General features: G+C 42.9%; 2 protein-coding genes across 3 annotated transcripts in view; one reads left to right on the top strand and one right to left on the bottom strand.

The window, feature by feature from the left end:
* ICA1 (islet cell autoantigen 1) overlaps positions 1-2,702 on the top strand; it is a 144,172-nt gene extending 141,470 nt beyond the window's left edge. The window contains exon 14 of one of the 2 annotated variants that reach the window (XM_080818496.1): positions 390-2,702. In XM_080818496.1, coding sequence (XP_080674622.1) covers positions 390-511 — 122 coding nt within the window. In that variant the 3' untranslated portion in view covers positions 512-2,702. The remainder of the gene's footprint in view (positions 1-389) is intronic. The other variant, XM_080818495.1, reaches the window with a different exon arrangement.
* A 12,277-nt stretch (positions 2,703-14,979) lies between these two features.
* The window catches only part of GLCCI1 (glucocorticoid induced 1), a gene marked incomplete at its 5' end in the record, with an annotated part of 105,331 nt that continues 92,818 nt past the window's right edge, over positions 14,980-27,492 (bottom strand). The window contains 2 exons of the mRNA XM_080817979.1: positions 14,980-20,285; positions 21,480-21,600. Of these exons, the coding sequence (XP_080674105.1) occupies positions 19,940-20,285; positions 21,480-21,600 (467 nt within the window). The 3' untranslated portion in view covers positions 14,980-19,939. The remainder of the gene's footprint in view (positions 20,286-21,479; positions 21,601-27,492) is intronic.

Raw genomic sequence — 27,492 nt, 5'->3', positions numbered from 1 at the left:
ACACTGGAAGACACCTTGCTTCCTCAGCCATTCAGTCTGATTTCTGAAATCACAGTAGTATTTCCTGCTTGTGTTGAAGCAGCATGGTCTGAGGTTTGGGGCGGCTTGGTGGGCAGTGCCGTCTGCTGGCACGGGGTACAGGTGTGGGTTAGCACTGGGCGCATTCTTCACTGAGCTCTAGGCCGTGGTTCAGAAACGTTTCTTGGCCAACCCACAGGGAGATCTGGAATTCCCTAACTAGTTTTAGAGGCAGAGTGTAGCAGGATTTGTCTGTCTGAGCCACACAGCACCCTCCCTTTCCAACAGGAGCTTGGACCCACCTGCAGGCCACAAGACAGAGGTGGGCCTTTGGAAGCGACCTGCATTCATGTTTTCTCTTCTCTCTCCAGAGCCTGCGAAGGCTGCCTCAGACCTGACTGCCTGGTTCAGCCTCTTTGCTGACCTCGACCCATTATCAAATCCTGACGCTGTGGGGAAAACTGATAAAGAACACGAATTGCTCAATGCATGAGTCTGCAGCCTCACGGAGGGAGCCCACGTGCCACTCCTCGGCCACACACCTGGGGGGCACGCAGACATATGAAGTGATCAGTATGCTGTTTTAATATTTACGTGCCATTTTAATAAAATGAGAGGGTCAGAGGCCCTGTTTATATTGGTATAATTATTTACTCTTATTTGGTATAAAGGGTTGAGTGTATTCTCTATGTGGATCTAACGATACAGGATTGCCCAGGAACAGTTCCCAGGCTGCCTGCTCTCCTGCCAACACCTGCATCATGGCTGCTGATGTGTCACTGGGATACTGTGAGATCCAAGTTCAAATCATGAACCTGCTCTGTCTTAGGTTTAAACAATGAGTCCTGTAGCCTCAGAGGCTGCGGGAGGCTAACAGACCTTAAATGCCTCCTGTGTACCCCCTGCCTCTGCCCCCGTAGAGGGGGCTGCAGGAAGATTCTCTCTTCCTGCCGAGCCACCTTCCAGTGAGCTCCAGGTGAAGACCTGGCCAACCAAAGACACTCTTCCCCAGCCCTTGCCCGGTGGGCTGTGTGTTCTCACGTGGGCAGGGGACCTGGGCTGGTCTCCACTGCACGAACCTTTCTGTGGAAAGCAGCACAGCTGCAGACGCCAGTGTCTCCATTTGTCTTCTCCATGGCTGGAATTCAAAAGCATGTATTTCTGGAGTCCCTTGTGATATTAACTGTTTTTTTTTTTTTTTAATTAAATGGCAGAGATATTTGACATGCGAAGGCAAGTTAATAGTGTCTGTTGTGGGGATTCAGTGGGGGAGGCGCCATGGGCGTGGGTACTGGAGAGGGAGGAAGAGGACAAGGGCTATTCCCATCTGCATGAAGCTATTGACATGATCCCGTGCATAGCCCGCATACAGGACAGGGGAGGAGGGCATGGACTCTTGTTGGCTCAGGCAGAGATGGGAGCAAGTTTTGCGCAGGGGCATGTAAGCAGTTCAGACACTCCACCCATGTGGCCCTGAGTGAGGGCGGGGTTGATGATTAGCAAGAACTGGTCCTACATGCCCAGTTGGGCCAGGGAGGTCTCTGCTGCACTCTTGCAAGCTTGTCTCCAGCTCTGAAAGGGTCTCCTGTGGCTATTTCCCCCAACACAGGAATGCGGCTTCTCTGCTCTCTGTGGTGTGCCTTCATGGAAGGACCTGGCCCCAGCAGTCGCCACGGTCCTCTGCAAGACAGCCTTGGGGGACTGGAAAGCATTCTCCTCCTCTTCCTCCTCCTCCTCCATGCAGGAAGAGACCTGAAGGCGAGTTGGGGCTGGGACTCAGTGCGTTATGTGGCTAGTATAGGTCTGCTCACTTCCTGGCCAGCCCAAACTCTACAGAGTCTGTTTGTAAGAATCTCACTTAATGACTCTTTAGCCTGCCACTCGTCATCTTTGAGGATATCAGGATACAGCCCTGGGGCCCTCACCCACCCTCCCACACATACACAGATCTCCATTCCTGGCATATGCATTTACTGCACACTCCACCTAGGATGGTCCCCTCTCTTCAGCCTCAGCTGCCATCACACCCCGACTTGCCCCTCAGGAGCTCCTCACGTCCCACCTCCTTCAAGTGTAACCTGCAGTTTTCCTTCAAAGGCCCACCCCTCATCTCTCCTTCCTATCTTTGTCTGTCTCATGTTTGGCACATGTTTGGTGCTCTGCCCGGCCTGGGAGGCCTAGGCGTATGCATCTGCCTTTACCACAAGGTGTTGCAGCCCCAGAGCACAGGGTTGTTGTTTCCCCAAATCTTCCGTGTCTCCCTAGTGATAACCGCCCTGGAGTCACCTGACAAGCACTGGACTCATGAGCTGAATGGAGCTGCCCTGTGTGGAATGAGGAGTAAGGATTCATCATATCCTCCTGGGTCACATTTGCTTACAGCCGTGGAAGCCCACAGCAGCGGCAGGAAGGAGATAAAGCAGCGAAGCAGGAGGGGTGGACTGGCTCCATCCAGGCTGGAGGCACAGGGAGGGGCTTGGTGGAGTCGGGGGTTGAAGGGGCAAAGGGCTGTGGAGTCCTCTGTTGAATGGATCACTTGAAATACTAACAGGTGACATTTTAAAGTTGGTCTGTGGGTGAAGGGGAGTGGAGGATCATGGTAGTTGAACAGGCTTTGCTACAAGTAAAAGGAGAGTACTGCACATGGAGGCATTTTCTCTCTGAATTTTCTTTACATTTTTGTTAAAAAAAAAAAAAAAATTCAATTCCCGTTCCCATCTGCAATCCACTTGGCCAGGCTCTTGATCCCTCTTGATAGGCGTGTTTTGATCCTGGCTCGCACAAAGGCCTCTCGGCCACCTCTCTAGTTTATTAAGGAGAAGCAGCTGCTGGCTTATTCTCTTTTAAGCAGTCTGTGTGCTGCACAGCCAGGGGGCTTCCTTGGGGGCCCACCTTGGGTTCCCTCCCCAGCCTCCTGTAGAAGGACCTCTGTGGCAGGAAGAAGACAAAGGTGCCCCACCCCCCTCATGCCCGGTCTCGATACTCCCTCATTTTCATCCCTTGTCTCCAGGCAGGTCTGCACCACAATTGCATGGAACCCTCGGGGAAATTCAGAGAGCACCTGCTCCTTGAAAACTTCCCTGCCCTTTTAGGTGGTCTGCAAGTCTCCCTTCCCTTCTCCTGCTGCCCCAGCCAATATATAAAGAATATTCAAATTTAAGGGAGAGAGCCAGAAACATTTCTCTTTCCTCCTTTCTTTTTCTCCCAGCTGGCACGGGCTCTGGTGCACTTTATAGATTCATTGCCTTCAAAATGTAATTTTAGAAATGTCAGGTTGATTTTGAGTTGTGTGAGAGTGAGAAAAGCATCCGTCAGCTTCAGAATTAGAAAGGCACCAACTTAGAACTTTCTGTTGGAGGCTTATGCCCAAGAAAACATGGTCTGCTCAGAGTCGGCAGCCCCGAGAGCCCTGGGTTGCCAGTGGGCGTGTAGAGGGGGCTCACCATCATGTCATAGCCAGTGTGACATGGGATGTGGGGCAGGGCAGATGACCCTGAGCTGCCATGGGAGGCTGCCTGACCGTTTGGGTCAAGATGCCTTCTGCCCACGCCTCAGCTCCAGGAGCCAGCTAACTGAGCTTCATGCTTGCCTCTCTCAGACTCCACTGCTGAGAGATCCCTCCTGAGGGGCCGACCCTGGCAATGGCTTGGGGTTAACTATTGGCACTATTGATTTTGCCAGTATTCCAAAGCGGGTCTTTGTGATTAACTAGTGTCCTCCAGACAGGTCACAGCAGTTAGTCCTTTGATTCAAACCATCTCCGGTCCTCTGACTGGCACCACGCACAGTGCAGTGTGCAGGTCTCTTCAGCTTTGTTGAAAAATAGACTTCAACTTGGAGCCAACTTCAGTGATTGTCAGTGGCTGCCAAGAATTCTGCATGGAGAAGGATGCTGATAAATGAGTGATGTTTGTGCTGGGGATAGGGCAGAGAGTGGTGGCAATCATCCTGTGTGTTTCCCAACAGCACACTGGACCTTGTCTTTCATGGGGCTTTTAGAGTTTACTATTATAACTACAACTACAACTTCTACTACTCTCTTCTTCCTATTCCTCCTTCTTTTTAAATAAATAACTAGGATTCTGGAACCCTAAGAGAGGTTTCTCAAAAAAATATAAAAAATAATTAACCCTAATTCAACTTAAAGTCATTTAAACAACAGCAGCAAATGAGGATGGATTTATTTGCTCTGTTAACTGAAGGATCTAGGTGTATGCTTCAGGCACAGCTGGATCTAGGGGCTCAGGTAGTGGTCTCAGCAATTTCCCCCTCTTAAGCTTCCCCTTTGATTCCCTCTGTGTTGCTTCATTCTAACAGACTTCTCATAAGGAGGCAACATGGGCATCGGAATCTCCAGCCAAAGTCTTGGAGTTGAGCCTGCCTTGAATCCTGTGTCCGGTCTTCAGTCAGCCCCTGGAATCAAGGTGGGTGGGGGTGGGAAATGGGCTGTTTTCCCAGCTTTTCATAGGCCTGTCCCTGGAACCTGACCCTCAAGGACTGGAGATGGAGAAAGGATGATTCCTCTAGGGAAAGGTGTGCTGCTGATATCAGAGGGATAGATGGATCCTTGGGCAGGAAAAGGCCAGGTGATCCTCTCCAATTTTCAATGGAATGACCTTGAGGACACACTTGTATATTGTTTCTGGAGGGGTTGTTTGGCCAGGAGGCTGAAAGAACTGGAGTGTTTCCAGAAGCCCCCTTTGGAGGCCACCTGCAGCCCTGGGACTTGAAGGCTTTGTGTGTAGCTCTTCTATAGCTGATAACCAGGAAGTCAGAAGGGACCACAGAGCTCTTTGCATCTAACCTGCTGATATCCAGACAAGAAAACTGAGGGACGTATTTTAAAAAACTTTAAATTAGTGGGATACCGGATTAGAACCCACATTGCCTAACAGCTGAGCCACAGCTTCTTTTACTTCAAGGGAAGTAAAACGGAGAGCTGAAGAAAGGAATTCAAAGACACACAAAACTCTTTTTTTTTTTCCTTTTTAAAATATTTTTATGTGTTATGTTAGTCACCATAAAATACATCACTAGTTTTTGATGCAGTGTTCCATGATTCACTGTTTAAGTATAATTCCCAGAGCAATTCCCAGTGCTGCAGGCAGTAGGTGCCCTCCATAATACCCACCACCAGGCTCACCCATTCCCCCCCCCACAAAATCCTCAGTTTGTTTCTGAGTCCACAGTCTCTTATGGTTCACAAAACTCTTTTTTAAGAGCCCACATCTTTTCTCTTCTCCCAACTCTGTCTCTGTCTCTCTCTCTCTCTTTCTCTCTTTGTTTGCCAATTGTTAAACACACTCTTGGGGGATGCACTCCAGGGCAGTAGTGTAGGGCACTTGTGAAGAGTTAGGGTTCTGAAGCTGGAGAAATCTGTGGTCAAACCTCCCAAATTGAGGCTCCACCAGCTTAAGTCACAAACCCTCTCTGTGCTTCTGTTCTCTCTTCTTCTCTAGTAGCATTGCCTCTAATGGAGTCATTACAGGGACTGAGTTGATACCCCAGAAATGTGGGGTGTGCAGCACAGAAGGATGGGCATTCTGTCACAGAAGGTCACTTGTTTGTTAAATGATACTGAAGTAGGGAGTGGGAAGCTGCTCTCTCCCCACGACTTCCCGAAAGACTCTCCAAGTCCCATCTTCTGTCCCCTTCCCTTATGAACTCATTCCTAAGCATCACGGGAATGGAAGAACTCTAGTAGGAAGGGGCTAGAAAGTCTAATGAATGAGTTGCCCCTGATTTTTCCATAAAGTTGGACAGAATTCTGTGTGGAGAACCAGGAGAAATGAAGTAGATTCTCTGTCCACTGAACCACTTACCAGAGCACTGAACAAAAGAAATTGGGATGTAGAGCAAACTGGAACTCTTTACACCCTGTTGATGGGAAAGCAGAACAGAACAGCTGCTTTGGAAAAGTTCGGCAGTTTCACATAAGTTTAAACACAGTTAACCATACAATCCGGCCATCCCATGCATGAGAATTCACCCTAGAGGCAAAAAACAAACAATTACTATAGCAAACAATATATACAAATATAAACAATATAAACAAACAATAACTAAAACAAACTATATATAAACTATATATACTATATATATACTATATAAACTATATATAATATATAGATTATATAATATACAATCTATATAATATATAATCTATATATTATATATAAATATATAAACTATATAAACTATATATACACTATATAAACTATATATATATAGTTTATATATATTGTGTGTGTGTGTGTGTGTGTATAAAATAAACCTAGATGTGAATGCTAGTAGCAGCTTTAGTCATAATTTCCCCAAACCAGAAACTCACATATGCTTCCCCTGGTAAATGAGAAACTGTGGCACATGTGTCCAGTGAGATAGTGTTTAGTGGTAACCACAAAGCAACTACTGATTGATACAACCATCTGAGTATTCCTGCCACTGTCATGTACCCCTGAGATGATACAATGAGTAGGGATCTTCACCTCTGGTAGTATTCTTTCCCAAAACTCATAATTCAGTCTAGTCATAAGAGAAACATCAAACAAACTCAAATTGAGCAACATTCTACAAAATACCTGGCCAGTGTACCTCAAAAGTGTCAAGGTTGTGAAAAACAAGAAAAGACTGAGAAACCACCACCGGTGGGAGGAAATTAAGGAGGCGAGACAACCAAATGCTATGGCGGATTCTGGAACAGAAAAAGAACATCAGTGGAAAAATGGGTGAAATCCCAATAAAGTCTATAGTTTCATTAATAGTATTGTCCTAATGTTTATTTCCTAATTTTGGCTACTATGTCAAAATACTATAGCTGTTTAAGATGTTAACATTAGCAGAAGCTGGGTAAGGAACTTTGTACTATCTTCGCAACTTTTCTGTCAATCTGAAAGTATTCCAAAATAAAAAGGTTTTGTTTGTTTGTTTGTTTTAAAGGCTATATCCTGTGTGGTTCCGTTTGTATGTCATTTTGGAAAAGGTAAACCTCTAAGGATGGGCCTCAGATCAGTGGTGGCCAAGAGTTGAGGCTGGGGGAGGGCTGGACTCCCTCCAAAGAGACAGAAGGAAAAGAGCTCTTCTGTAAATTATACTGGTGGCTACACAACTGTGTGCATATATCAAAATCTCTGGAACCCTACACCAAACAGCATGAATTTTACATAGGTGAATTAATCCCCAATAAGTATGGTTTTAAAGAGACAAAGGAAGGAAAGAAATTGGATTCTGGATCTTTCCCAAAGTGGTGCTACTCTACATGGCCTATGAGCCTCTGAGGTAACAAGGGAAGCAGAGAGACTCAGTGGGTTTGCAGAGTTGGGAGTCTGCTCAGCCAGAAGGTCCACAGAAGATCACTCCATTCACAGTGTCCTCCTGGGAGGTCTCCACGATCCGTCTGCGGATAAGTCAGGGTAGGCCAGTCTATGCTTCAGTAGCCATCACTGGAAAATCTCAGTGGCTTATGACCAGGAAATGTCCTTCCTTCCCCACTTATACTCTATTTCCAGTGTGGGTCAATGGGGCTCTGCCCCACGAGATCCCCGGATCGCATGTGATGAAGCCTCACCAGCCTGTGGCTGATCCCACGAAACACCTGAGCTGCTCTGCTCGGTCACTACAGCAAGGAAAGGTAGAGCGGGAGCATTGTTGTGCGTTGGCTGTGCTCTGCTTCATCCAGAGGAAGCACACTTCTCTCCTTTCCGCGGCCCACTGGCCAGAAATAGCCACATGCCTCACTGCCATGCCTCACGGCCTGGGAGGTGGGACAGCATAGGAGGAATATTTCACGAGTACTGCTATTTCTGCCTTGAAAAGGCCCTTTCTTGGTCTTCACAGCTGACTTTGAAAACCTTAAACAAAATGTAGTTTGTTCAAAAGAAAGGGACAATATATGTGTGTGAAAGGAGGGGGTTTTTTGGTGGGCTGTTTTGTTTTCTTTTTGGTAGACAAAGGTCTGGTAATACTAGCAGTTTTGCCTTAAGGGAGATGAGGGCAGTTCTGTGTGAGTGTACTGACAAAGCGTGGCGTTCAGGCGTCAGTGACACGCACATCCCCCTTCCAAGCAGTCCGAGGGACACGGTCTTAGCTGGTAAGTCATGATCTCAGCCACAGGCACTCCTGGTTTCAGCTGACTAGCACAGGAAGTCCAGTGTGGTAGGCCTGGCACAAGATCTTTTCACCTAGAGACAAGCCAGAGTTTATCAGCTTCTCCTGCCTTTGATTGTGAACTGGTGATGATACAAAACAATTTGTCAGTTACAGAAGCATCAATACCAAAATGAACAGAAGCCATGCACAGTCACTGTAAGGTGATAGGAGCCTTCTGAGTCATCAGAAACCGAGCCAGCAACAGCAGAGGTGGAGTGTAGACAAACGAACAGAGGAGGAGCGGAGATGGCCAGTAGAGGCCAGACCGCAGAAACAGCCCAAGTTGCTTCATCAGCCTGACATCTCTGCTCGGCTGCTGCTCGCTTAGCTAACCTTCTTGAGTCAATTGTAACTCTTTGTGTTTTCCTCTGAAAATAGAACTTCTGGTCTTAATACAATACCTGTGTCCTGCCCTCTGATCATTAACTCGTAGAAAACTGACCTGAGGGCCCTACTGTTCTCAACATGCCAGATGCTTACTGTTGGGTGCTTAAGCCCTTGGCCACATTCCTCGAACCAGGGCTCCCCTGGAGAACAGGATTAACTTCAGTTGAACTCTGAGGCTCCACAGGCTCTTGGCCAATGTCTTCCTTTCCCCTCTACTCCTACCGCCTGACATTCTTAGAGCACTTCAGTGGTCCATCCAACACGATGCAACGCCCCTTCTCCCACTTCTGGAATACACCCTCGGGGAAAGATCTCAGTGGATAACTGCTGGCCTTTGCCATTGTCTGAGTGACTTTTCTCTAATCTGCCCTAGCACAGAGCTGAAGAAAAGTGCTCAGGAAATCTCTGAAACCTGAGAGGGGCCTGCATCTAGACCCTTCTGGCATCCAAGAAGGAGGCAATTGACTTTAGAAATGCCTCATCAGTAGAGGCCAGATTATGCATCCGCTCTGGGGCTTCCTTTTTCAGTCACTTCCCAGGGAGCTCTCACTGATTTTGGTTTGATCCTTGCTGGTATTTCTGGACCTGACCCGGGGTGCCCCCAAGGATCCTTACTACATTTAGAGCATCGTCTGCTGTCTTCCTATCCCCAGCAAAAGCAGAAAGCATTCTCAGGACACAGCACTGGACAGATCAACACCCTTGCTTCCGTTCATTGCTATTCTCATGGCTGGCTTATAAACTCTTCCATCCCTGTCGTAAACTCTATTCCGGTCTAGGGATTTACGGACATCTCAGTGTCAAGAGTTCTGTACATCCTCTGAGATATGTAATTTTTGTGTGTGTGAAAATGCACCTCTGTGGATTTCCCCCCCTGAGGAAATGGTCTAGAGCTTCCATACATTCTCAGAGGGGGTTGATGAACACAAGGAGTCAGAATCATGCTAATCCCAGGTTTCACGCTGATGCCGAGGGCACCGATATGACTGGAACCTCCCCTGAGCTCTAAAAGCCTGCCTTGTGCACGTGCCTGTGAGCAGGAGCTTCCTCTGGCCACCCTTCCCTGCAGGGAAGTCACAACCATCCTGGACTGTTTCCTCTCTCCTTGCCCTGAATGGTGGAGTTGGCCGGGTGTGGGCCTCCGCAGTCAAACTGAGGGGTATTTTTATCCTGCCAATAGGAGCTGCCATCCTGGGTGAACTGTGACTTGGACTCCAGCTGGAAAGGAAGAAGCGAGCAGGGAGAGAACAAATCCTAACAGCACCCGACTCCGAGGTCTTGCTACCTGCATTCTGCAGCCCATCTGTTACCTGCCCTCAGGACCAGCCCCAGGGGAACACTTGCTGCTTTATCTTGGGCTTCAATGGTGAGCCTGGGGTGAGAGACACCCAGAACCAAACAGGCTGGTTTTTCTGCCCTATAAACCAGGTCTGTGGTTAAAGACAAAACACCTGGAAAAGAGAGGAGTGGGCCCAGGCTGAAGCCTCAAGTGTCCTGTTCTTTGGGCCTTGCCTTCTGGGTGTGGGCAGGTAAGGAGAGCTGGGCACAAAGGCCCAGTGAGCAGGGGAGACGTGGAGGTCTGTGGGAGAACAAGGTGGGAGGTGCACACTCGGGCTTTTTACATGGCAGCCAGGGTGGTGGGTGCCTGACTGACCTGCCTGCGGAAGGCAAGAGGAGATGCAAATGACAGTGAACAGGAGAGGAGGTAGTAGGCGCGTGCAGTGAATGTCCTTGAGGACATCAGAAAGAGATTTTTAGGCTTGTGGAACCACGCGTATGGCTTTACACCTTCACACTTTCCACCCTATGTGGACTATGGAAAATAAAAACAGCTATTACCCATGGGATGCTTTATGTTGGGCACTGTTCTATGTGCACCTAAATCCCTTTCATCCTCTTAATTACCCTACAAGAGTAGGATTTTTTGGCATGCTGGGTTCTATTTTTTGAATTAAAATTCTCATACTATAAACTTTATCCTTTTAAGGTATACAACTCCATGATTTTTGGTATATTCGCAAGGTTCTGCAACCATCACCGTTATCCAATTCCAGAACACTTTTTGATACCCCCATAGCACTAGCAATGATTCCCCGTTCCAGCCTACCCCAGACCCTGATGACCACTAATTTACTTTCTGCCTTTATGGATTTGCCTGTAGCAGACATTCCATATGACTGGAATCACATAATATGGTCTTGGGTAACTGGCTTCTTGCCTTTGGCACGTTTTTCAGGCTCATCCATGCTGTAGCATGGGTCAGTATTTCATTCCTCTTTATCACTGACTAATATTCAATTGCATGGCTCTAACACATTTATCCAGCCACTAAATTTTTGGACATTAGAATGCTTCCCATTTTTTTGGCTATTAAATATGATGCTGCTATGAACATGTGTTTATATGTCTTTGTGTAGACATATGTTCTTACTGTCTTGGGTCTCTACCTAGAAGTGGAATGGCTGCGTCATATGTTTAACCTTTCGAGGAACAGCTAGGCTGTTTCTCACAGCGGCTGCACTATTTTGCAGGACCATCAGCAGTTTGTGAGAGTTGCGATTTCTCCATATCCCCACCAAGGCTTGTAACTACTTGTCTTTTTGATTATAACCATCCTGGTGGGTACAAAGGGATATCTCATTGTGGCTTTAATTTGCATTTCCTTAATGGAAGGTAGGTATTTGCCCTGTACTGAATTGTGTCTCCCCAAAGATTCAGATGTTGAAGCTGTTGGTTCAAATGTTGTGTGAACCCCGAAGGTTCAATGTATTTGGAGCTAGGGCCTTAGGAGGTAATTAAGGTAAAATGAGGTCCTAAGGGTGGGGCCTTATCCAATACGATGGTAGTGTCAGAAGAAGGGATAGGGGAAAGGCCATGTAAGGAGCTGTCTGCAAGCCAGAAAGGCTTTCCTAGAAACTGGACTAGGACCTTGATCTGGGACTTCCTGTCTCCAGAACTGTGAGAAATTTCTGCTGTTTAGGCCCCCCAGGCTGGGTTCTTTGATTACGGCAAAAGCTAACTGAGAATTATTATTGGTATTTTACAAATAAGGACTCCCTGGCTCATTCTTGTCTGATGCCCAGACCTGGACCATATTCCCTTATGCCACACTGCCTCTGGCTTCCAACATGCAGGAACAGGTGTGGCCTGCCAGATGACTGAAATCACAAATGGCAACGTGCTGAGACTCAGTTTGGTGATAAGGGGGAGAAATGCACCAAGGAGAAATAATTAAATATCTGAATCTCCAAGTTGCTTCCTGCCCCCACTGTCTTTTGTCGACTACAGATTCAAAGATGGATGGGAGGAGCCAGATTCTACACTGCAGCTTGTCTAGGACCTTGATCTCCAATCTTCTCTAATATAAATTCTGGTGGACGCCCATCTCACGTGCATACATTTCAGGTAATCTTTGTAAAACAAGACTAAACAACTCTCCATAAAGAGTGTATTGAGAAATATGGATCATGTTCAAGAAAAATCTCCTGGCCATTTTCAGATTTCTGTAGTTTTCTTTTCTTTCTTTCTTTCTTTTTTTAAGATTTTGTTTATTTATTTGACAGACAGAGATCACAAGTAGGCAGAGAGGCAGACAGAGAGAGAGGAGGAAGCAGGCTCCCTGCTGAGCAGAGAGCCTGATGCAGGGCTCGATCCCAGGACCCTGGGATTGTGACCTGAGCCAAAGGCAGAGGCTTTAACACACTGAGCCCCCCAGGTGGCCCAGGTTTCTGTAGTTTTCTAGATGAGGCAATTCAAGAAGGATAAATGACAGGACAGTTTTCTGTACTCTCTGGTGCCCTCTTCATAAATCCATCTTAACTGAGTGGAGTGCTGGTAGTATGGGCCACACTCCAGGGAATGTTCTGTCCTCTGAACTACTCCAGACGTCCCCCAAATTCCATTCTAGGCTTAAATAATTTAATCCTGTATACAGGAGTATGAGGGTGTTGAGAAGTGGAAAGGCACGAAACTATATGTACCTTTGGATCCTTCCACTGAACCCAAGTTTATTCTTCCAGGCCTTCTCTCCAGCCACCTTGACTTTAAGAGATCTTCTGTTCATTTCCATTACAGCTCTATCTTTTGCTGCCATATCCTTCATTTTCTCTCTACTTTTTCCCCCTCCCTTGATAAATGGATTTTAACATTATTTTATCAAATTATAAGGTTTCTGAGAAAACTTAGGAAAACAGAAATGTAAATGTTAAGGCAAAGTATCCACAACCCAAGTATAACCACTATTAATTTTTGTATATTCTTCATTTTTTTTTCTCACACATACATGTATTTTTACAAAACCAAGAGATCACACAGGGCTTGTGACCTGCTTTTTGTCCCTTGGTGTAAGTGCTACCACATTCTTGTTCAGAAAGGATGTACCGATTTATTCTTCTACTAGGAGATGTGAGAGTAACCCGATCCCTTTCACCCCCTTAGCACTGACTATCATCCTTCTTTTTACTCTTTGCCAGTTTAAAGGCAACATATCATTGTTTTAATTTGCATTGTTTTACTAGTGAGGTTAAGCATTTATTTTCATGTTGATCACTTCCCTGGAATTTCACCTTGTCTTTATACTAGGCTCAGTCCTATCCACTTGCTGTTGCAGACTGGATGACTGACGGATGGTTGATGAGAAGGTGGTGTGGAGGTGGTGTGAAGGAAGAGGATTGCTAGCAATCCTGCAGCAAGGAGGTCAGATTGCTTCCTTTTCTTCTTTTATGAAATGTGACAACAGAAATACAGACGCATTGGCAGAAAAAAAACTAGGTATTTCAAAAGGACATGAATATTTAGTGAAAGCTCATCTCACAGTCTCTTCCCCTGTCCCACAGGCCCTATTTCCCAGGTGTAACCATCTTCAGTCCTTCTTCCCCGGTTGTTCCCCTCCCCTCTGACTGTCCTCCTGCAGGACGAGCTGCAGAGGTCATGGGCTGAGGGGAGTGATAGGGAGAAAGGGTCAGGGATTGGAAAAGGAATCGGTTCTCCATACAGTAGCTCCCAGGGTGGTCACAGGGAAGGGAGGCAGGGGAGACCCCACCAGGCTTTTGTCTGTAATCAAATGGGCAGATTGAGAGTGAGTTAAGATTAGCCCGTTTGCCTTGATTTCAGTCCATATGGAAAATGGCAGGCTGTTTATTGCCGCACATGAGCCGTGTCCTTTCTTAACTTTTGTCCCTTGAGTGTAACCCTTTTCCTTTACAAAGTGGAAGAGAAAACCTGAGAAATGGTTTGCCTTTCCTGCATGAAGCCTCCTCCCCATTTGGCAGGTCCTGTGGAGCCCTACATCTACCTTTTATCCCGCCTGTTTCCAGTGGTTTGAAATAACATCCATTGCCTACAGAACCTTACCCAATTCTGGCCAAAGGAATGTCATCAAAGTCTTGCTTAAAACTGATGCCAAGACTTGAGTAGAATTTATAGTGTGAAACGGGACCCATTCCTTATCAGAAAATCGTTTGTAGGAAAAGTGGTCTAATTATTCAAATTCTTAGTGCTAAGAAAATGGCTGTTTTAAATGGGAGGGTCCATCACCAAACTGATCTGGAACCTTTGAAACAACCTTCTTCTCTTTGAGAGATACAAAGGCCAGCGAAATGGAATAGGCAGTTTTAGGACCAATGGGTCACCAGCATCCCATTAAGGAAAAAAACTAAGACGTTCAAGGTGGAAATACTTCTCTTTTTCTTGAGATTCTGCTTTTTTTTTTTTTTTTCCAGCCTTGAAAACTGATCACCTGTCCCACCTCTTCTTGGATCATTTTCCACAGGGAATGGTTTTCTATGAGGATTTAATTTCTCTCCCCATTGTCTTCGATTAAGGGAGTTTAATATTAGAAAAGATAACTCTTAGGCATATACAGTGTATGTAACGTTGTGAGTTGTTCAAATAACAAAATCCTGTATGAGGAAGCTTTATCTTTAACCTTGTCCAACACGGTTTTTTGTTTGTTGTTGTTGGGTTTTTGGTTTTTTTTTTTTTAAGAATTTATTTGTCAGAGAGAGAGAGTGCACGCACACACAAGCAAGGGGAGAGGCAGGCAGAGGGAGAAACAGGCTCCCCGCCCAGCAAGGAGCCTGACCTGGGACTCAATCCCAGGACCCTGGGATCACGACCTGAGCCAAAGTCAGATGCTTAACTGACTGAGCCACCCAGGCATCCCCCCACAGAGCTTTTTTTAAGAAGTATGTATTTTAAAAGGGCAAGCCTCACTTTCTGGACCAAGGGGACAGAATGGCATAATAAGACCCTAGGTGAGATCTTGGCGGCAGTAATGGGTCTGTGTGGTTGGGGAAGAGGCACACAGGGCACTGCTGTGTTGTATTATTTATCTAACCCTATGTAACAAATTACCCCCAAATTCAGCACCTTAAAACAACAAACTGCTGATCTCACAGGGTTTCGGAGTTTCGGGAACCCAGGCGTGGTTTAGCAGGTCTGGCTCAAGGTCTCTCAAGAGGCTGCAGCCAAGCTGCTGGCTAGGGTTGCTGTCATCTCAAAGCTCAGCTGGGGCTGAAGGATCTGCTTCCAAGCTCACCCACATGGCTGCTGGCAGGGGCCCTCAGTTCCTCGTTAGCTGGCAGCCAAAGCTCCTTGCCATGTGGGCCTCTCCCCACAGACTTCCTGAGTATCCTCACAGCAGAGCTTCTCCCATAGCAAGTGATCCACGAGAGTACACGCCCAAGACAGAAGCCTTTTTACAACCTGATCTTGGAAGTGACAGCCATCACTGCCACACTCCATTCATAAGTCCAGCCCACACTTCAAGGGGAGAAAAATGAAGCTCTATCTCTCTGAGGGGAATATCAAAGAATTTGTGGATATATTTAAAAAACCACCATGTTATGATACAAGTTGGCTATATCTAGTTTACTCTTTGGTCTCCGGCAAAGGTCAGCACATTTTTTTTCTATAAAGGACCAGATAGTAAAATATTATTTTAGGCATTGTGGGCCAGACTGTCTCTATTGCAAAATAGCCATAGTTTATACATGACTGAGTGTGGCTTTGTTCAAGTCAGATTTTATTTACAAAAAAGGCATGGGGCAGATTTGGCCACAAGCAGGAGTTGGTTGACCCCTGGTCTACAGCCTTAGAGGTTATTGGAAGTCTAGCATACTAAATGATTTTGTTTCCTTGCCATCGGAATTCCATTTCAAAAGAAATTCGTCCGTAAGGCGTAGCTGTCTGATCTGCAGCTTGAAATTTAACAGTGAAATAATAGGAAGACAGAAAGGCAAATATGAGAGGTTTAGGTGGAGAAAAACTTCAGGACATGGGATTCCAATTGTCCTCTGGGAAAAAGGAAGAATTGGAATATAAAGGAAAAGAGCTGACTTAGTACCACACGGGACAAGACAGTGTCTTCGTTCCATTTAATCAGTGAAGCGGAGATGAGACAAGAAGTCTGAGAGGAGACGTCCTCTAGGAAACCAGAACTGGGGTGCTAGATGATAGCGTTCCAGGTGTGACTCAAGGTGTGACTCAAAGGACCCATCTTCACACGCACACACAAGTGAGTCCCACAGATGGGGTCAAAGGGAGGAGCTGCTGGGAACATGTAGGAATAATGGCACTTCAGAGTTGGAAGGGGTGGGGGCAAACAATTAATTTTGCACTATTCACAAACTTCAAGTGATTAGTTTCAGCTAACACAAGGCTAAGCATCTACGTTCTTAGGATCTATTTCCCCCCTCCATGTTCTTTAGGTTTTTGTTTTGGTTTGGTTTTAGTTCCTTAGGTTTAATTTTGCAACTACTAACTTGTTCCTCAGGGCTGTTTAAGCTTATATGACCGGGTCAAGCCTAGATGGAGCTGAGAATTCCACTTTTCCTTCGCAGTCACCTGCAATGGAACTTCTAACCTAAGATAGTTTCCTGCCTAAAATTATGTATCATCCTCATAAAGGTGGTTGATAAAACTGAGGGTTGCTGGGGGTAGGGAGGTAGGGAGAGGGTGGTTGGGTTATGGACATTGGGGAGGGTATGTGCTATGGTGAGTGCTGTGAAGTGTGTAAACCTGGCGATTTAGACCTGTACCCCTGGGGTTAATAATACATTATATGTTAATTAAAAAAAAAAAAAAAGAAGGTGGTTGATAAATCTCACCATTAAAAAAAATTACGTTTTACTTTTTTTTCAGCCCAAAGCACAGCCGTGTTATTTTTAAGTTAATCTTAAAGGTAAAATCTTAACAACCTCTTTGATGAGATGTGCTTCAGAAAGGAACACTCTGCTAGCAAATTATTTCTCAAAGAGGTTTGTTTTTGCTCTCAGGCGGTGGCCTGAGACCAAAATGGGGCCTATTATGACCCTATTTGGATAGCTGGGCATAACATCGAAACTCCTTTGTTCTGTTAAGGTTTTCTCCCTCTTATCCCAATACAAAGCTAAATGAAGAGTAAAAAATTAAAAATTTTGCCACAGTTTCCTTTGCAGGGAATACCCCACACTTCCTTTGAGGTGATGTCACTGAATTTAAACAAATTATTTCCATAAATAATTCCTGGGTATAAAATAAAGATGTGGGGACAGTGTTTTCTCTCTTTAAGGTGCTCACAGCTGGGAGACCAGTACAAAGACTCAGAGCTTTAGTCATCCAGCTTCTTACCTTGTGATGGAAAGTATGCAAATGACCTGTCCGGAAGACTTCAGGCCATGGAAATCCGATCCAGTCAGAGTCCCTCCAGTGCCAGAGATGCAGGTCAGGAATTCAGTGAGCACTGGATACTGCCGCCATCAACCTGATCTGAGTACCTCTCTGTCAAAGTAAGATGCTAACAACCCAGTCTTTCCAAAGATATATGTGAACTATTCCAGTTTTACTAATAACTTTATTTAAATAAGACACAGGAACTTCTATACCGAAAAAATACAAAACAAAAGCCACACATTTCCTTGTGTAAAGCCATATTGTATGGTAACTCCAATACTGTTCAGCGCAGTGGCTAGAATTAAACAGTACAACTATATACAAAATTTAAACAATTTCTGACAAATTTCTACAGCTGGATGTAGGATACATTTGAGCTCAACAACTTCTGGGAAGTTTACGTGGCAAAGCATACGCTTTAACACATTTGGTTCAAAACTTTAATATATGCTAAGAACAAATGTACAACACAATTAATATTTAGTTTCTCATGAGAAAATAAAAGCACATGTCACTATAAATATCATACATCAGATTTCATCACCAAAAAACCATTCAGTCCATCTTTCAGAAATTGATATTGATACACTATTGCATCATATTTGGACAAAAGCAGAGCGTAAGATCAACACATTATGTAATGCTAAACCAGGTATCAGAAGTTAATGGAGCTCATATTTATCTTACAGAACTAATAATTTTCTCCCTTTAACCATAATCTACAAAATATAGTATTTTCATCAAGGCCTGAGATTATTAGGGTTAAAGGTGTCTGCTGCTGAAGAGATTGTTTTAAAAGGTTCCCCTGTGAAAATGGCAAAAGTAAACTGAGTCCTTTTCCATGACAGTCTCCTACAATATAACACTGACTAATTTAAAGGAGCCAGAATGCACCTTCAGGAGAGAATATTACTGCAAACTTTGGTGGAAAGAAGATAAATTGGGATCATGACAAAATAATACACAGAATACATACACACGCAAACATATACATATATATATATATCATTTCTTAAAAAAATCAATGGTGTTGCTTTCTTCTCTATCACCTCTTCCTTCTTCAACCTCCTTAGAAAATAAAACAAAGAAACCCCGAGGAATGACTGAAGGGAACTGAAACGTTCCTGTGACTGTAAGCACCTTATTCCCCTAATTCTTAAGAAAACAGTGCCATATACTGTAGGTACAGATGAAACAACTCTATGCTTTACTGAACTAAAAGCAATGGAATAAAAATACAAAAACTTCCCTTTGCTTTTGGAGACTCTCTTTGTGCTGCAGAAAACAAAGTCTTAAGAGTTGGGCTCTTCCACTGACCAACTGGGATTTTCTAGGGCTCTCATCACACAACTTCATTGAGAATTCAGGTCGAGTCTGCAAGTTCAAGGCGATTTACTTGGGTTTTTGCTTTACTTTGCACATCTGAAATACTAACAGCCATCCACGATACTGTGAGGAGAGGCTTGAGGAGACAGCTGCAAACTACTGCTTTTCTATGTCACCAAACAACCAGCTTTCTGTGCTGCACTGCTTCTGAGACCCACACGTTCTCTCTCCACATGAATGCAACTCACGAACCTCAACTACTGGAGGAAAACAATAACCAAAAGTGTGACATTTGTAAACCCTCAGGTTAAAGAACTTCCGAGAGAGAAACTGAACATTAATATGCCTTTAGCTAAAACAACAGCACTTCGTGACTTTGATGGCCAATATAAACAAAAAATCTCACCCATCCCTTGTGAGAGTTCACTTGTTTTGCAGTTAAACCTAGACTTTCTTGTTAAATTCCATCACACACAATTGGAATGTTTATGTACAGCCTGGTACCGGAGACACTTCATTTGCAACATTGTAACAGTCAGGAACTGAGCAACACCTGAATTTGTTAAAAAAAAAAAAAGAAGCCACATGTACACATGTTGAAACAGTGAATTCAACAGTTGTGTTTTACTTGTAACCGCACGACAAAAGTGATGTCAGACACCACAGATTTGCTGGTTCTCCTCATGTTCACCCATGTCCAGGATTATTGTTCTCCTAGGGTTGAATGCACTTCTTATTCTAAGAATGTGGAATGTAATGAGGAAAGGGAAATGCATAAAATAAGGAAAGGCAAAAGAGTGATGTTCCCTCTTTAGCTTTTTAGCTGTGAAATATTTAATATCCCAATATGATATACATTCCAAGTTACCTGAGTTTAGACTTCAACTGAAGTACCTGAAGCTAGGCCATAGGGTGGGCACTGTGCAACTGTTGTGGCCATTTATTTATTTATTTTTTTGCATTGTATGTATTATAGAAGTTAGAAACAAACACCTGGATCAATTGTAAACATAATCCTGAAGTACAGTATTTTCCATAGGACAAAACACAGCAAGACATTTTCTATTTAGACAGGCAACTTTTTGATATAGAGCTTATTTATACTGAAGAATTTGGAACAAAACACAGGACACAGTACTAATCTGTCAAACATACTATGAAATGCATAGTCTCCACTTAAAACGCTGAATGACACACACATTTTGCAAGCAGTCCTGCTTTCCACAAAAACTGCTGAATAGGAGTTCCGTCCCTGCCAAGATCAGTGTTAAGAGATACTTTATGATGCTGATAAGTATTCTGTTGGTGGTGGTGGTGTTCTGAAAGTTTGTCACTCCATGCAGATAAGCTGTCTGAGGTCTAGTTCCTAATCCATGAAGGTAGGGTAGAGGCCAGCTCCCCCTCGGTTTTAGATGATCACATAGTTCTGAGCAGAGATGTGCTCCTCGCCCTGCAGGTCCTGCAGGAGCTGCTGCTGCTGGGATGGCTGTTGGATGGAGGCCTCCATGGTGCCCACCGAGCTGGTGTCGTCGGAAAGAGACGTGAAGGACACCCGGGAGGAGAGCTGCTCGACGGTCAGAGTGGCCAGGGCTGAGCTCTGGCCTGAGTTAGGAGAGTTCTTGAGCATCAGGTCGGAGGCAGGTAAGAGAGGGCCTAGAAGTTTTACAGGACAGAAAGCTGATCCGGTTGGGATGAAATTAACCTTGTTTTTGTCAGGACATGAAAAGAGAGGGGCTGAGATAGGCTGACGAGACCTAAAACCGTAAAAGAAAATGACATTTACAATCACTAAAAGCTCCCAAGCTTTCTGAATTAGCTGGAGTTCTCTACGACAGCTACAATGTGAATGGCGGGGAATGAGTTAAGTGTACACAGAGGGGTAAACATCTTCCATAGCACAAGTCAGCTGGCAGACTACGGATGTACACAGCACCAAGTGATATTTGAGACAAAAGAATTTCAAAAGGACTGGGCAATTTTTTCCCGAGATCATTAGTTTGCTTCCAATCATTTAGGGAGATGGAAAAACCTCCTACATTATAGTTGAAGATTATGCCAGGTTAGAATGACCATTTCTGCTAAGGAAAAGGATAATGGGAGAGGGATTACCTAATTATATATTTGGTTTTAAGCATTTTCTCCTTTTTCTGCATCACTATACATACTTCTACTAACAAATCAGGGAAAAAAAAAAAAGAGTTTCAGGAATTTCTCAAAGAGCCAGTCAGCCCAACAGAGCAGGGTCCTCAAGACTTTCCTCCCCTCCCATTCCCAGGAACTAAGCCATCAACTCCTGCAAGACCGGTCTCTGTCCCCTTCCAGGTTGCAAGAGTACAGCGGCCTCCCCCAGGCACCTGTACTGGGACAAAGGGATGAGTGAGTCCAACAGCCACACAGTCTCACACAGTCTTTTTTTTTTTTTTTTTTTTTTCCTGAGCTACTCTGCCAAGTATTTATAGCATGAACCTCTTTTCCTTTAATTTCTAATTTACGAAATTTCAAAAAGAAATTTGGATGAGAAGTCTACATTAAACGAATACACATGCTAGATGTGTCTACAGGGAGACAAGTTAGTTTCCTTCTGGCTTGTGGGATCCTACCATAAGGCCAGCCATCTTAGATACTAACTTTGCCGCTAAACACCTTCTTGTTAGCCATCCAAATTAATAGAGCTTTGGAAAGGGTAATTTGTAGTGATTAAAAAAAATAGATCTTTTAGGTTGTAGGGATAAGTTTCCAAGCTTCTTTGTATTAGCTTATGTATTTCCAACACATAGACTCCAATTCTCCACTAAGATCCCTTCTGCCTATTCAATTCTCTTTTCATAATTTGGTTTTAAAACGCATTATCAGCTGGATGGAGTAGTTGATTCATCTGTAATCAACTGGTCTCAGTAAAAAGCTTTACAGCTTTGCAGATCCCAGCTGATAGAAAAGACATTACTTACGCCATTTCCTCAAAGACCTTCACTCGCTCACATCCCTCTGGGGGCTCCCGTTTGAACATGTAGCTGTTGTTTGGTTTGGGAGATGAAGCGTACTTGGGTAACGGTGAGCTACTCCCACTGTCTGTAAATTTAAAGCAGTTATATTAACTACTGATTGAAAGCTCTTTTAAATTAAGTTTGATTTCCAAACAAGCAGCCTTTTGCCCAGTTTATCCACTATGGCCCCTCTGCTTCCACCACAGAACTTCCTTTATTGCAAAGCTATTACTAACAACCTCATGTAGTACATTTCTTAGAAATATAAGCTTCGATGCAACAGTAATCTGCCATACCACGGAACATAAAAGGGCGTTATTTTGGTCCAGAAATTGCATGTATTTCAAAATGTAAATGAATGGGGTAATATGTATAAATCATGCAAGAGAATTATAAGAGATTATAATACAGGGTCCTCTGTTTTCTCACTGTCCAACCAATTTAATTAAAAATTTTAGCATGTGGAATAATCTTCATTACAAACGTTCCTAGTAGAAACATTTTTATTAAACACCACAAATAAATGTATGCAGGGAAAAAACAGGTTTACAACACATAATGTCTTTTTCCCTTAGCCCACTATGAAAACAGAATTTGCTCAGAATTTCTCCTTTAAAAGGTCTTATATAAAAGACTTTTTCCAGCAGTTTGTATTTTTGCAACTAGAAGCATGAGAAATCTAAAAGCATCTCTACCTAATATGTTTTCTTCACATTTTTGACCAAAAAAAGAAAATGGTCTATTCATGAAAGGCCATAAAACCTATATGTAATTTCTCCCTTTCCTACCTGGCAAAGGATTTTGGAAATTCAAATCCACCAAAATGTGTCATTATCTTTGTAAGATGCCAAGTTGTAAAGTCAGTAACATACCTGTATAAATATAATAGTCCCATTTAAACAAATTCTGACTTAATGCAAGCCAATCCCCACTGCTAAAACACTAAGCACACATTCTATTGAGATGTATGATTTTTACGTATATTTCTGAAAGATGGCATTGGCACCATAATTATATTTGTCACAATTCTGATGAGTTGCTTTAGTTTAGGCTACAGAACACAGCACAATATTCAGAATCTGAATAATAGCGATGTTTTTATCATCATTAATGAACTATAATACATGCTTAGAAAGTAGACTCTTGAGGCACACTTAGTGTATTTGGTGAACGATTCAAAGAGCATCTATGTTAGTCTTGGGAATGGAGATGCGTGCTTAGGTTTAAATATGGCAATAACTCTGGGAAATCACCATCTACAAAATAACAAGGCTACACCACTGGGAAACCTAAAAAACCACAGTTTCTCTGTCACTACTGTTACAGATGTTCCTACAGACCTTTGGAAGGAACTGGGTCTTAGAATTAAGTTCGGTTTTTTCACGTGCCACTCAGATTTAAGGCTTTTCTTAAAATTTTTTAACATTCATCTTACATTACTTAAACAAATGCGAGGCAGCAGGGAGAATATAATTTTCTCTCGTAGGTGGATGCACAACATCACTAACCTGGCTAGAGTCTGAGTTTACTGCTCTCTACTTGAGTGAGGCCAGATGGAAAAGACTGGTCCACAGTCAAGAAGTGGTGAGAACAAGGCCTTGAGCTCGGTGTAATAAAGCCTGACCCCACTTTCCCGTCTAAGCAGCAACAAGGCCCATAGAGGCGATGCAAGGCAAAGGAGAGAAGACGTGTGACGCCTCTGTGGAGCTTCCTGTTGGTGACGGCAGTCCCGGGAAGGGCACAACTGGCCTGAAGTTGTGGGCTCGACAGCTGTGACAAGCCTTTTTGGGCTTTTGGCAGGAGTGTGACTGTGTCAATGGTCAAGGACTCTCCCCATCAGCATGTCAGAAAAGTCATCTTGGCCACAGCTGTAGTTTCCTGGGCTCTACTTCTGTACTACATCACCAAGCTGACTGCAGGATTTCTCTCCTGACTTCAGTAATGGCTTTAAGGGACTCTCCCAGAACTGAAAGCTAGATGTGAGCTGGACAGTCTACAAAACTGACTGTCTTCTTATTAACATCTACTATAAATCAAATAGTGTTTCTTCCTAAATTTTTTCTAATTTCAGAGGCTTATATTTTTAAAATTTTACCCACTTAAACATTCTTGTTCTTTTTTGGGGGGTGGGGGCTGTTTAATGTTAAAAAATAAATATACTGCTATCTTAGAAAGATAGTATTCAGTACTATTATATCTCTTTGCCTTTTCAATGAAAAAAGTTGGGTTTTCAAAAGAGACTCTTAATGTCACAAAACAAACTGAGGGTGGCCGGGGGGAGGGGTGTAGGGAGAGGGTGGTGGAGTTATGGACATTTGGGAGGGTATGTGCTATGGTGAGTGCTGTGAAGTATGTAAACCTGGCAATTCACAGACCTGTACCCCTGGGGCTAATAATACATGTTTATAAAAAAATTAAAAAATTAAAAAAAAAGTTGGGTTTTGTTGTTGAGAACATATATATGTAACATTTATTTGAATGTTTGGTGGTCTGGAAAGACAAGACTTGGAAAAAAAATTGAAACCAATAGATTTGTTCAATCTGGAGTTTTTTCCTCAGGTAAGTATGCAAGCTGGTAGAGGGCAAAGAGAAAAAGAGAATGGAGACACCCTGTCGGTGGTTTCAGCTCTGTCACTAGTTGTATAACTTTGAACACAAATGCCTTTCTGAGCTTCTAGAAAAGGAATTACCACTCCTAACTAAAATCCTGTGGCATTTTTAGGGGTCCTAACAAACAAGGTATGTTTTGGTTTACAAAGTGGCATGATTTAAAAACAACCTCACTCGGGGCGCCTGGGTGGCTCAGTGGTTTAAAGCCTCTGCCTTCGGCTCAGGTCATGATCTCAGGGTCCTGGGATGGAGCCCCGCATCGGGCTCTCTGCTTGGCGGGGAGCCTGCTTCCTCATCTCTCCCTCTCTGCCTGCCTCTCTGCCTACTTGTGATCTCTGTCTGTCAAATAAATAAATAAAATCTTTAAAAAAAAATTAAAAAAAAATAAAAAATAAAAACAACCTCACTCATAGGGGTACCTGGGTGGTACAATCAGTTAAGTGTCCGACTCTTGGTTTCAGCTCAGGTTGTGATCTCAGGGTTGTGATATCAAGCCCTGCATTGGGCTCCATGCTCAGAACAGAGTCTGCTTAAGACTCTCCCTGTCCCTCCCCCACACTCTTTCTCTCTCTCTAAAGTAAATAATAAATAAATAAATAAAAACAACTCACACGAACAACTATTCTATCCATTTCAGACTTGGAGTCTTTAACAGATTCATTCAAAACTCTGTGTTGAATTTAATGAAGAGTTCAGTAACAGAACATAAATGTGAGGTAAGCATGTCTGCTCAGGAACTTCAAGATAAAAAGTCTCACAGTAATCTTAATTCAATCCCTCTTGTTCACAAGCATGATAAATTTTCACATTCTGTTATCTCTTAGTAGGAAATAACTAGACATTTAGTTCACATTAAATGTTACTTTATATTCTTACAACATCATAGCCCATGTCAATTAATAAAATGAAATGTAACAAATATGATTCTGTCTGTATTTATAACAGTCTCATCTATCTTTTTAAAGAATCACCCAACTCTGAAAATCAGAAGTATGAAAATATTTTATTGGCTGTTATAATAGATAATACTTATACATGTGTACCATATTTACCATTAAAATACAAGTAGCTTATCAAATATTTTTAAACTCATGATAAGGAGTTAAAAATTGAAAAAATTAGAGATGTTTTAGACAATGGAATTCCACATAGAAACAGAATTTTTTAAACTACATGTTCTTTTATAGTTTTCTGAATTTCTCCTTATATATGGCCTTCATTATTTCTGGTATATTAAATATGGTCCACAATTTCAGCATAAAAAAATCATATTATTCAGTTAAGTCATTCTGCAGGTAGGTATGTAAAATCTTTGCTATGGTTCTATTCTAGCCCAAAGTCTTTAGATGTCTCTTACTATCAGATCACTTTATCAAATTAAGTGAAATTAGTACTAAAACAAGCTATGCGATTATAGAGCAGCAGTTCTTAACTCTGGTTTCACATTAGACTCATTAGGAGAGGTTTCAAAAATACCAATAAATATCACTGTCCAGACCTCATCCCTAAGATATTCTGATTTAATTAGTCTGGGGTTCCTCCCCAGCATGTGCTCCCCGCCTCCACTTTTTTTGGTAAAACCCCCACATGCTTTTAACACAGAGCCAAATTTGAAAGCCAATCATGAAAAGGTCAAAACACTGGTTTGGAATCAGGCTGCCTTGCCTGACTTCTACCAGGGCTGACACCATGACGTAGGAAAAGTCTGATCCCTTTTTTGATCTACAAAATGGAACTACTGATACGATAGCTATGAGAAACATGTATAAAAGCATCAAGATGATGCCTGAAACATACTGATAGTCATAGTCAATAATAATGTCAATAAATATGACTTTAACAGTTGAAAACACATGTTGTTCCTAGTTTGCAAATTTAAAATGGTGAACCATTGAGAAATTAAGCACCTATTCTACTTTTATTCAGGTAACATGTAAGATTATAAAGGTAAGATTTGGTGTCTGGTAGGGAGGCAGGGTAATGTGTGGAGTACCAGATTCCCCAGCTGAGACTGCCTAGCATAGATTCTGCCAATTCATACTGTCATCCTCTAGTATATATAAATCTATTATTCTGAAATTCAAATCAATGTCTAAAGCGGACTCTAGATTCTTCTACAAGGATCTAACCAGGAAAATGTCCTTCTTATTCTGTCTTCACAGTGGAGTAAGAGCCTGGTAAGTGAGAGTAGAGTTCCACCAAAACTATACTCAATGACAGATGAGAATCATAATGAAAAGGTAGCCAATAGAGTTAGATTAGAATTATGACTGACTAAAAATAGGACCTAAATAATTACCACTCTAGTATTAAAATTACTTCTTTTGCTTCAGGAAATGAAATTATCAGCTGTAGTGTGGTTCGACAGCCTAATGTAATCAGGAGAGAACACAAAACTGTATAGCATTCCTTGGCAACAAATTTTGGAACCTGTTGTTATTGCCAATTGTATTGAAAATGCATTCAGTTAACTCCAAGACCAAACTGGAAACAAGTAAGGAGAAAATTTGGCTTTTACAAGTAGTCTCTAAGGTGTCTCTAAAATTTCTAAGTCAACCTTTAAGACAAGGTTACAGAATTTTAATAAAACAAGACATCAGCTGTAGCTAGTATCTCCCTTAGACCAGCATTCAATAAAGGAGGTAAGGTCCTTACATTTTTGAACTCTGCTTCAAGTAAGATTATGTTTTGAATACTGGGCTTAACTTACATTCCAAATGTTTGGTTCCATTAATCAAATATTTGTCATATGGGGGGAGGTGTTTTAATCACTTACTGTTCCCTAAGTATTTACTGAATTAACAATTTGTAAATTAAGCACACAAATCACAGCTGCTCCTTTATTTTTGTGTACTCACAGTAAGTGCAAACTTTCTTCCACAAACAATCCTGATATGCAGAACAGAGCTTATTATTATTACCTTGAAATGGGATCTAGAGTTGTTGATATGCTAACTGGTCACGCTGAATTTGCCTATCTGACATGGCAGTTAAAAATGAAAGCAAAATACTTTATTGAACACAGTCCTCAAACCAATTTATAGACTAAAATCCTGCCTCTTTTAAATATAAATCACAATAGTTACACTGAAAATAAATTTCAGATTATACAGAATATTTTATAGCTTTAGATGTAATTAAGATTCTCTAAAAAATCTTTAAAAAAAAAGAAAAAAGGGCACCTGGGTGGCTCATTTGGTTAAGCAACTGCCTTTGGCTCAGGTCATGATCCTGGAGTCCTGGGATCGAGTCCCCATCGGGCTCCCAGCTCAGCGGGGAGTCTGTTTCTCCCTCTGACCTCTCCCCTCTCAAATAAAAAAATAAAAAATCTTAAAAAAAATACAAGTAATTGAGATTCTTAGGAAAA

The sequence above is a fragment of the Martes martes genome (genome assembly GCF_963455335.1).
Source record: "Martes martes genome assembly, chromosome: 11".
NCBI lineage: Eukaryota > Metazoa > Chordata > Mammalia > Carnivora > Mustelidae > Martes > Martes martes.
The sequence above is the reverse complement of the archived record's forward strand: the minus strand, read 5'-3'. Positions and strand labels throughout refer to the sequence as shown.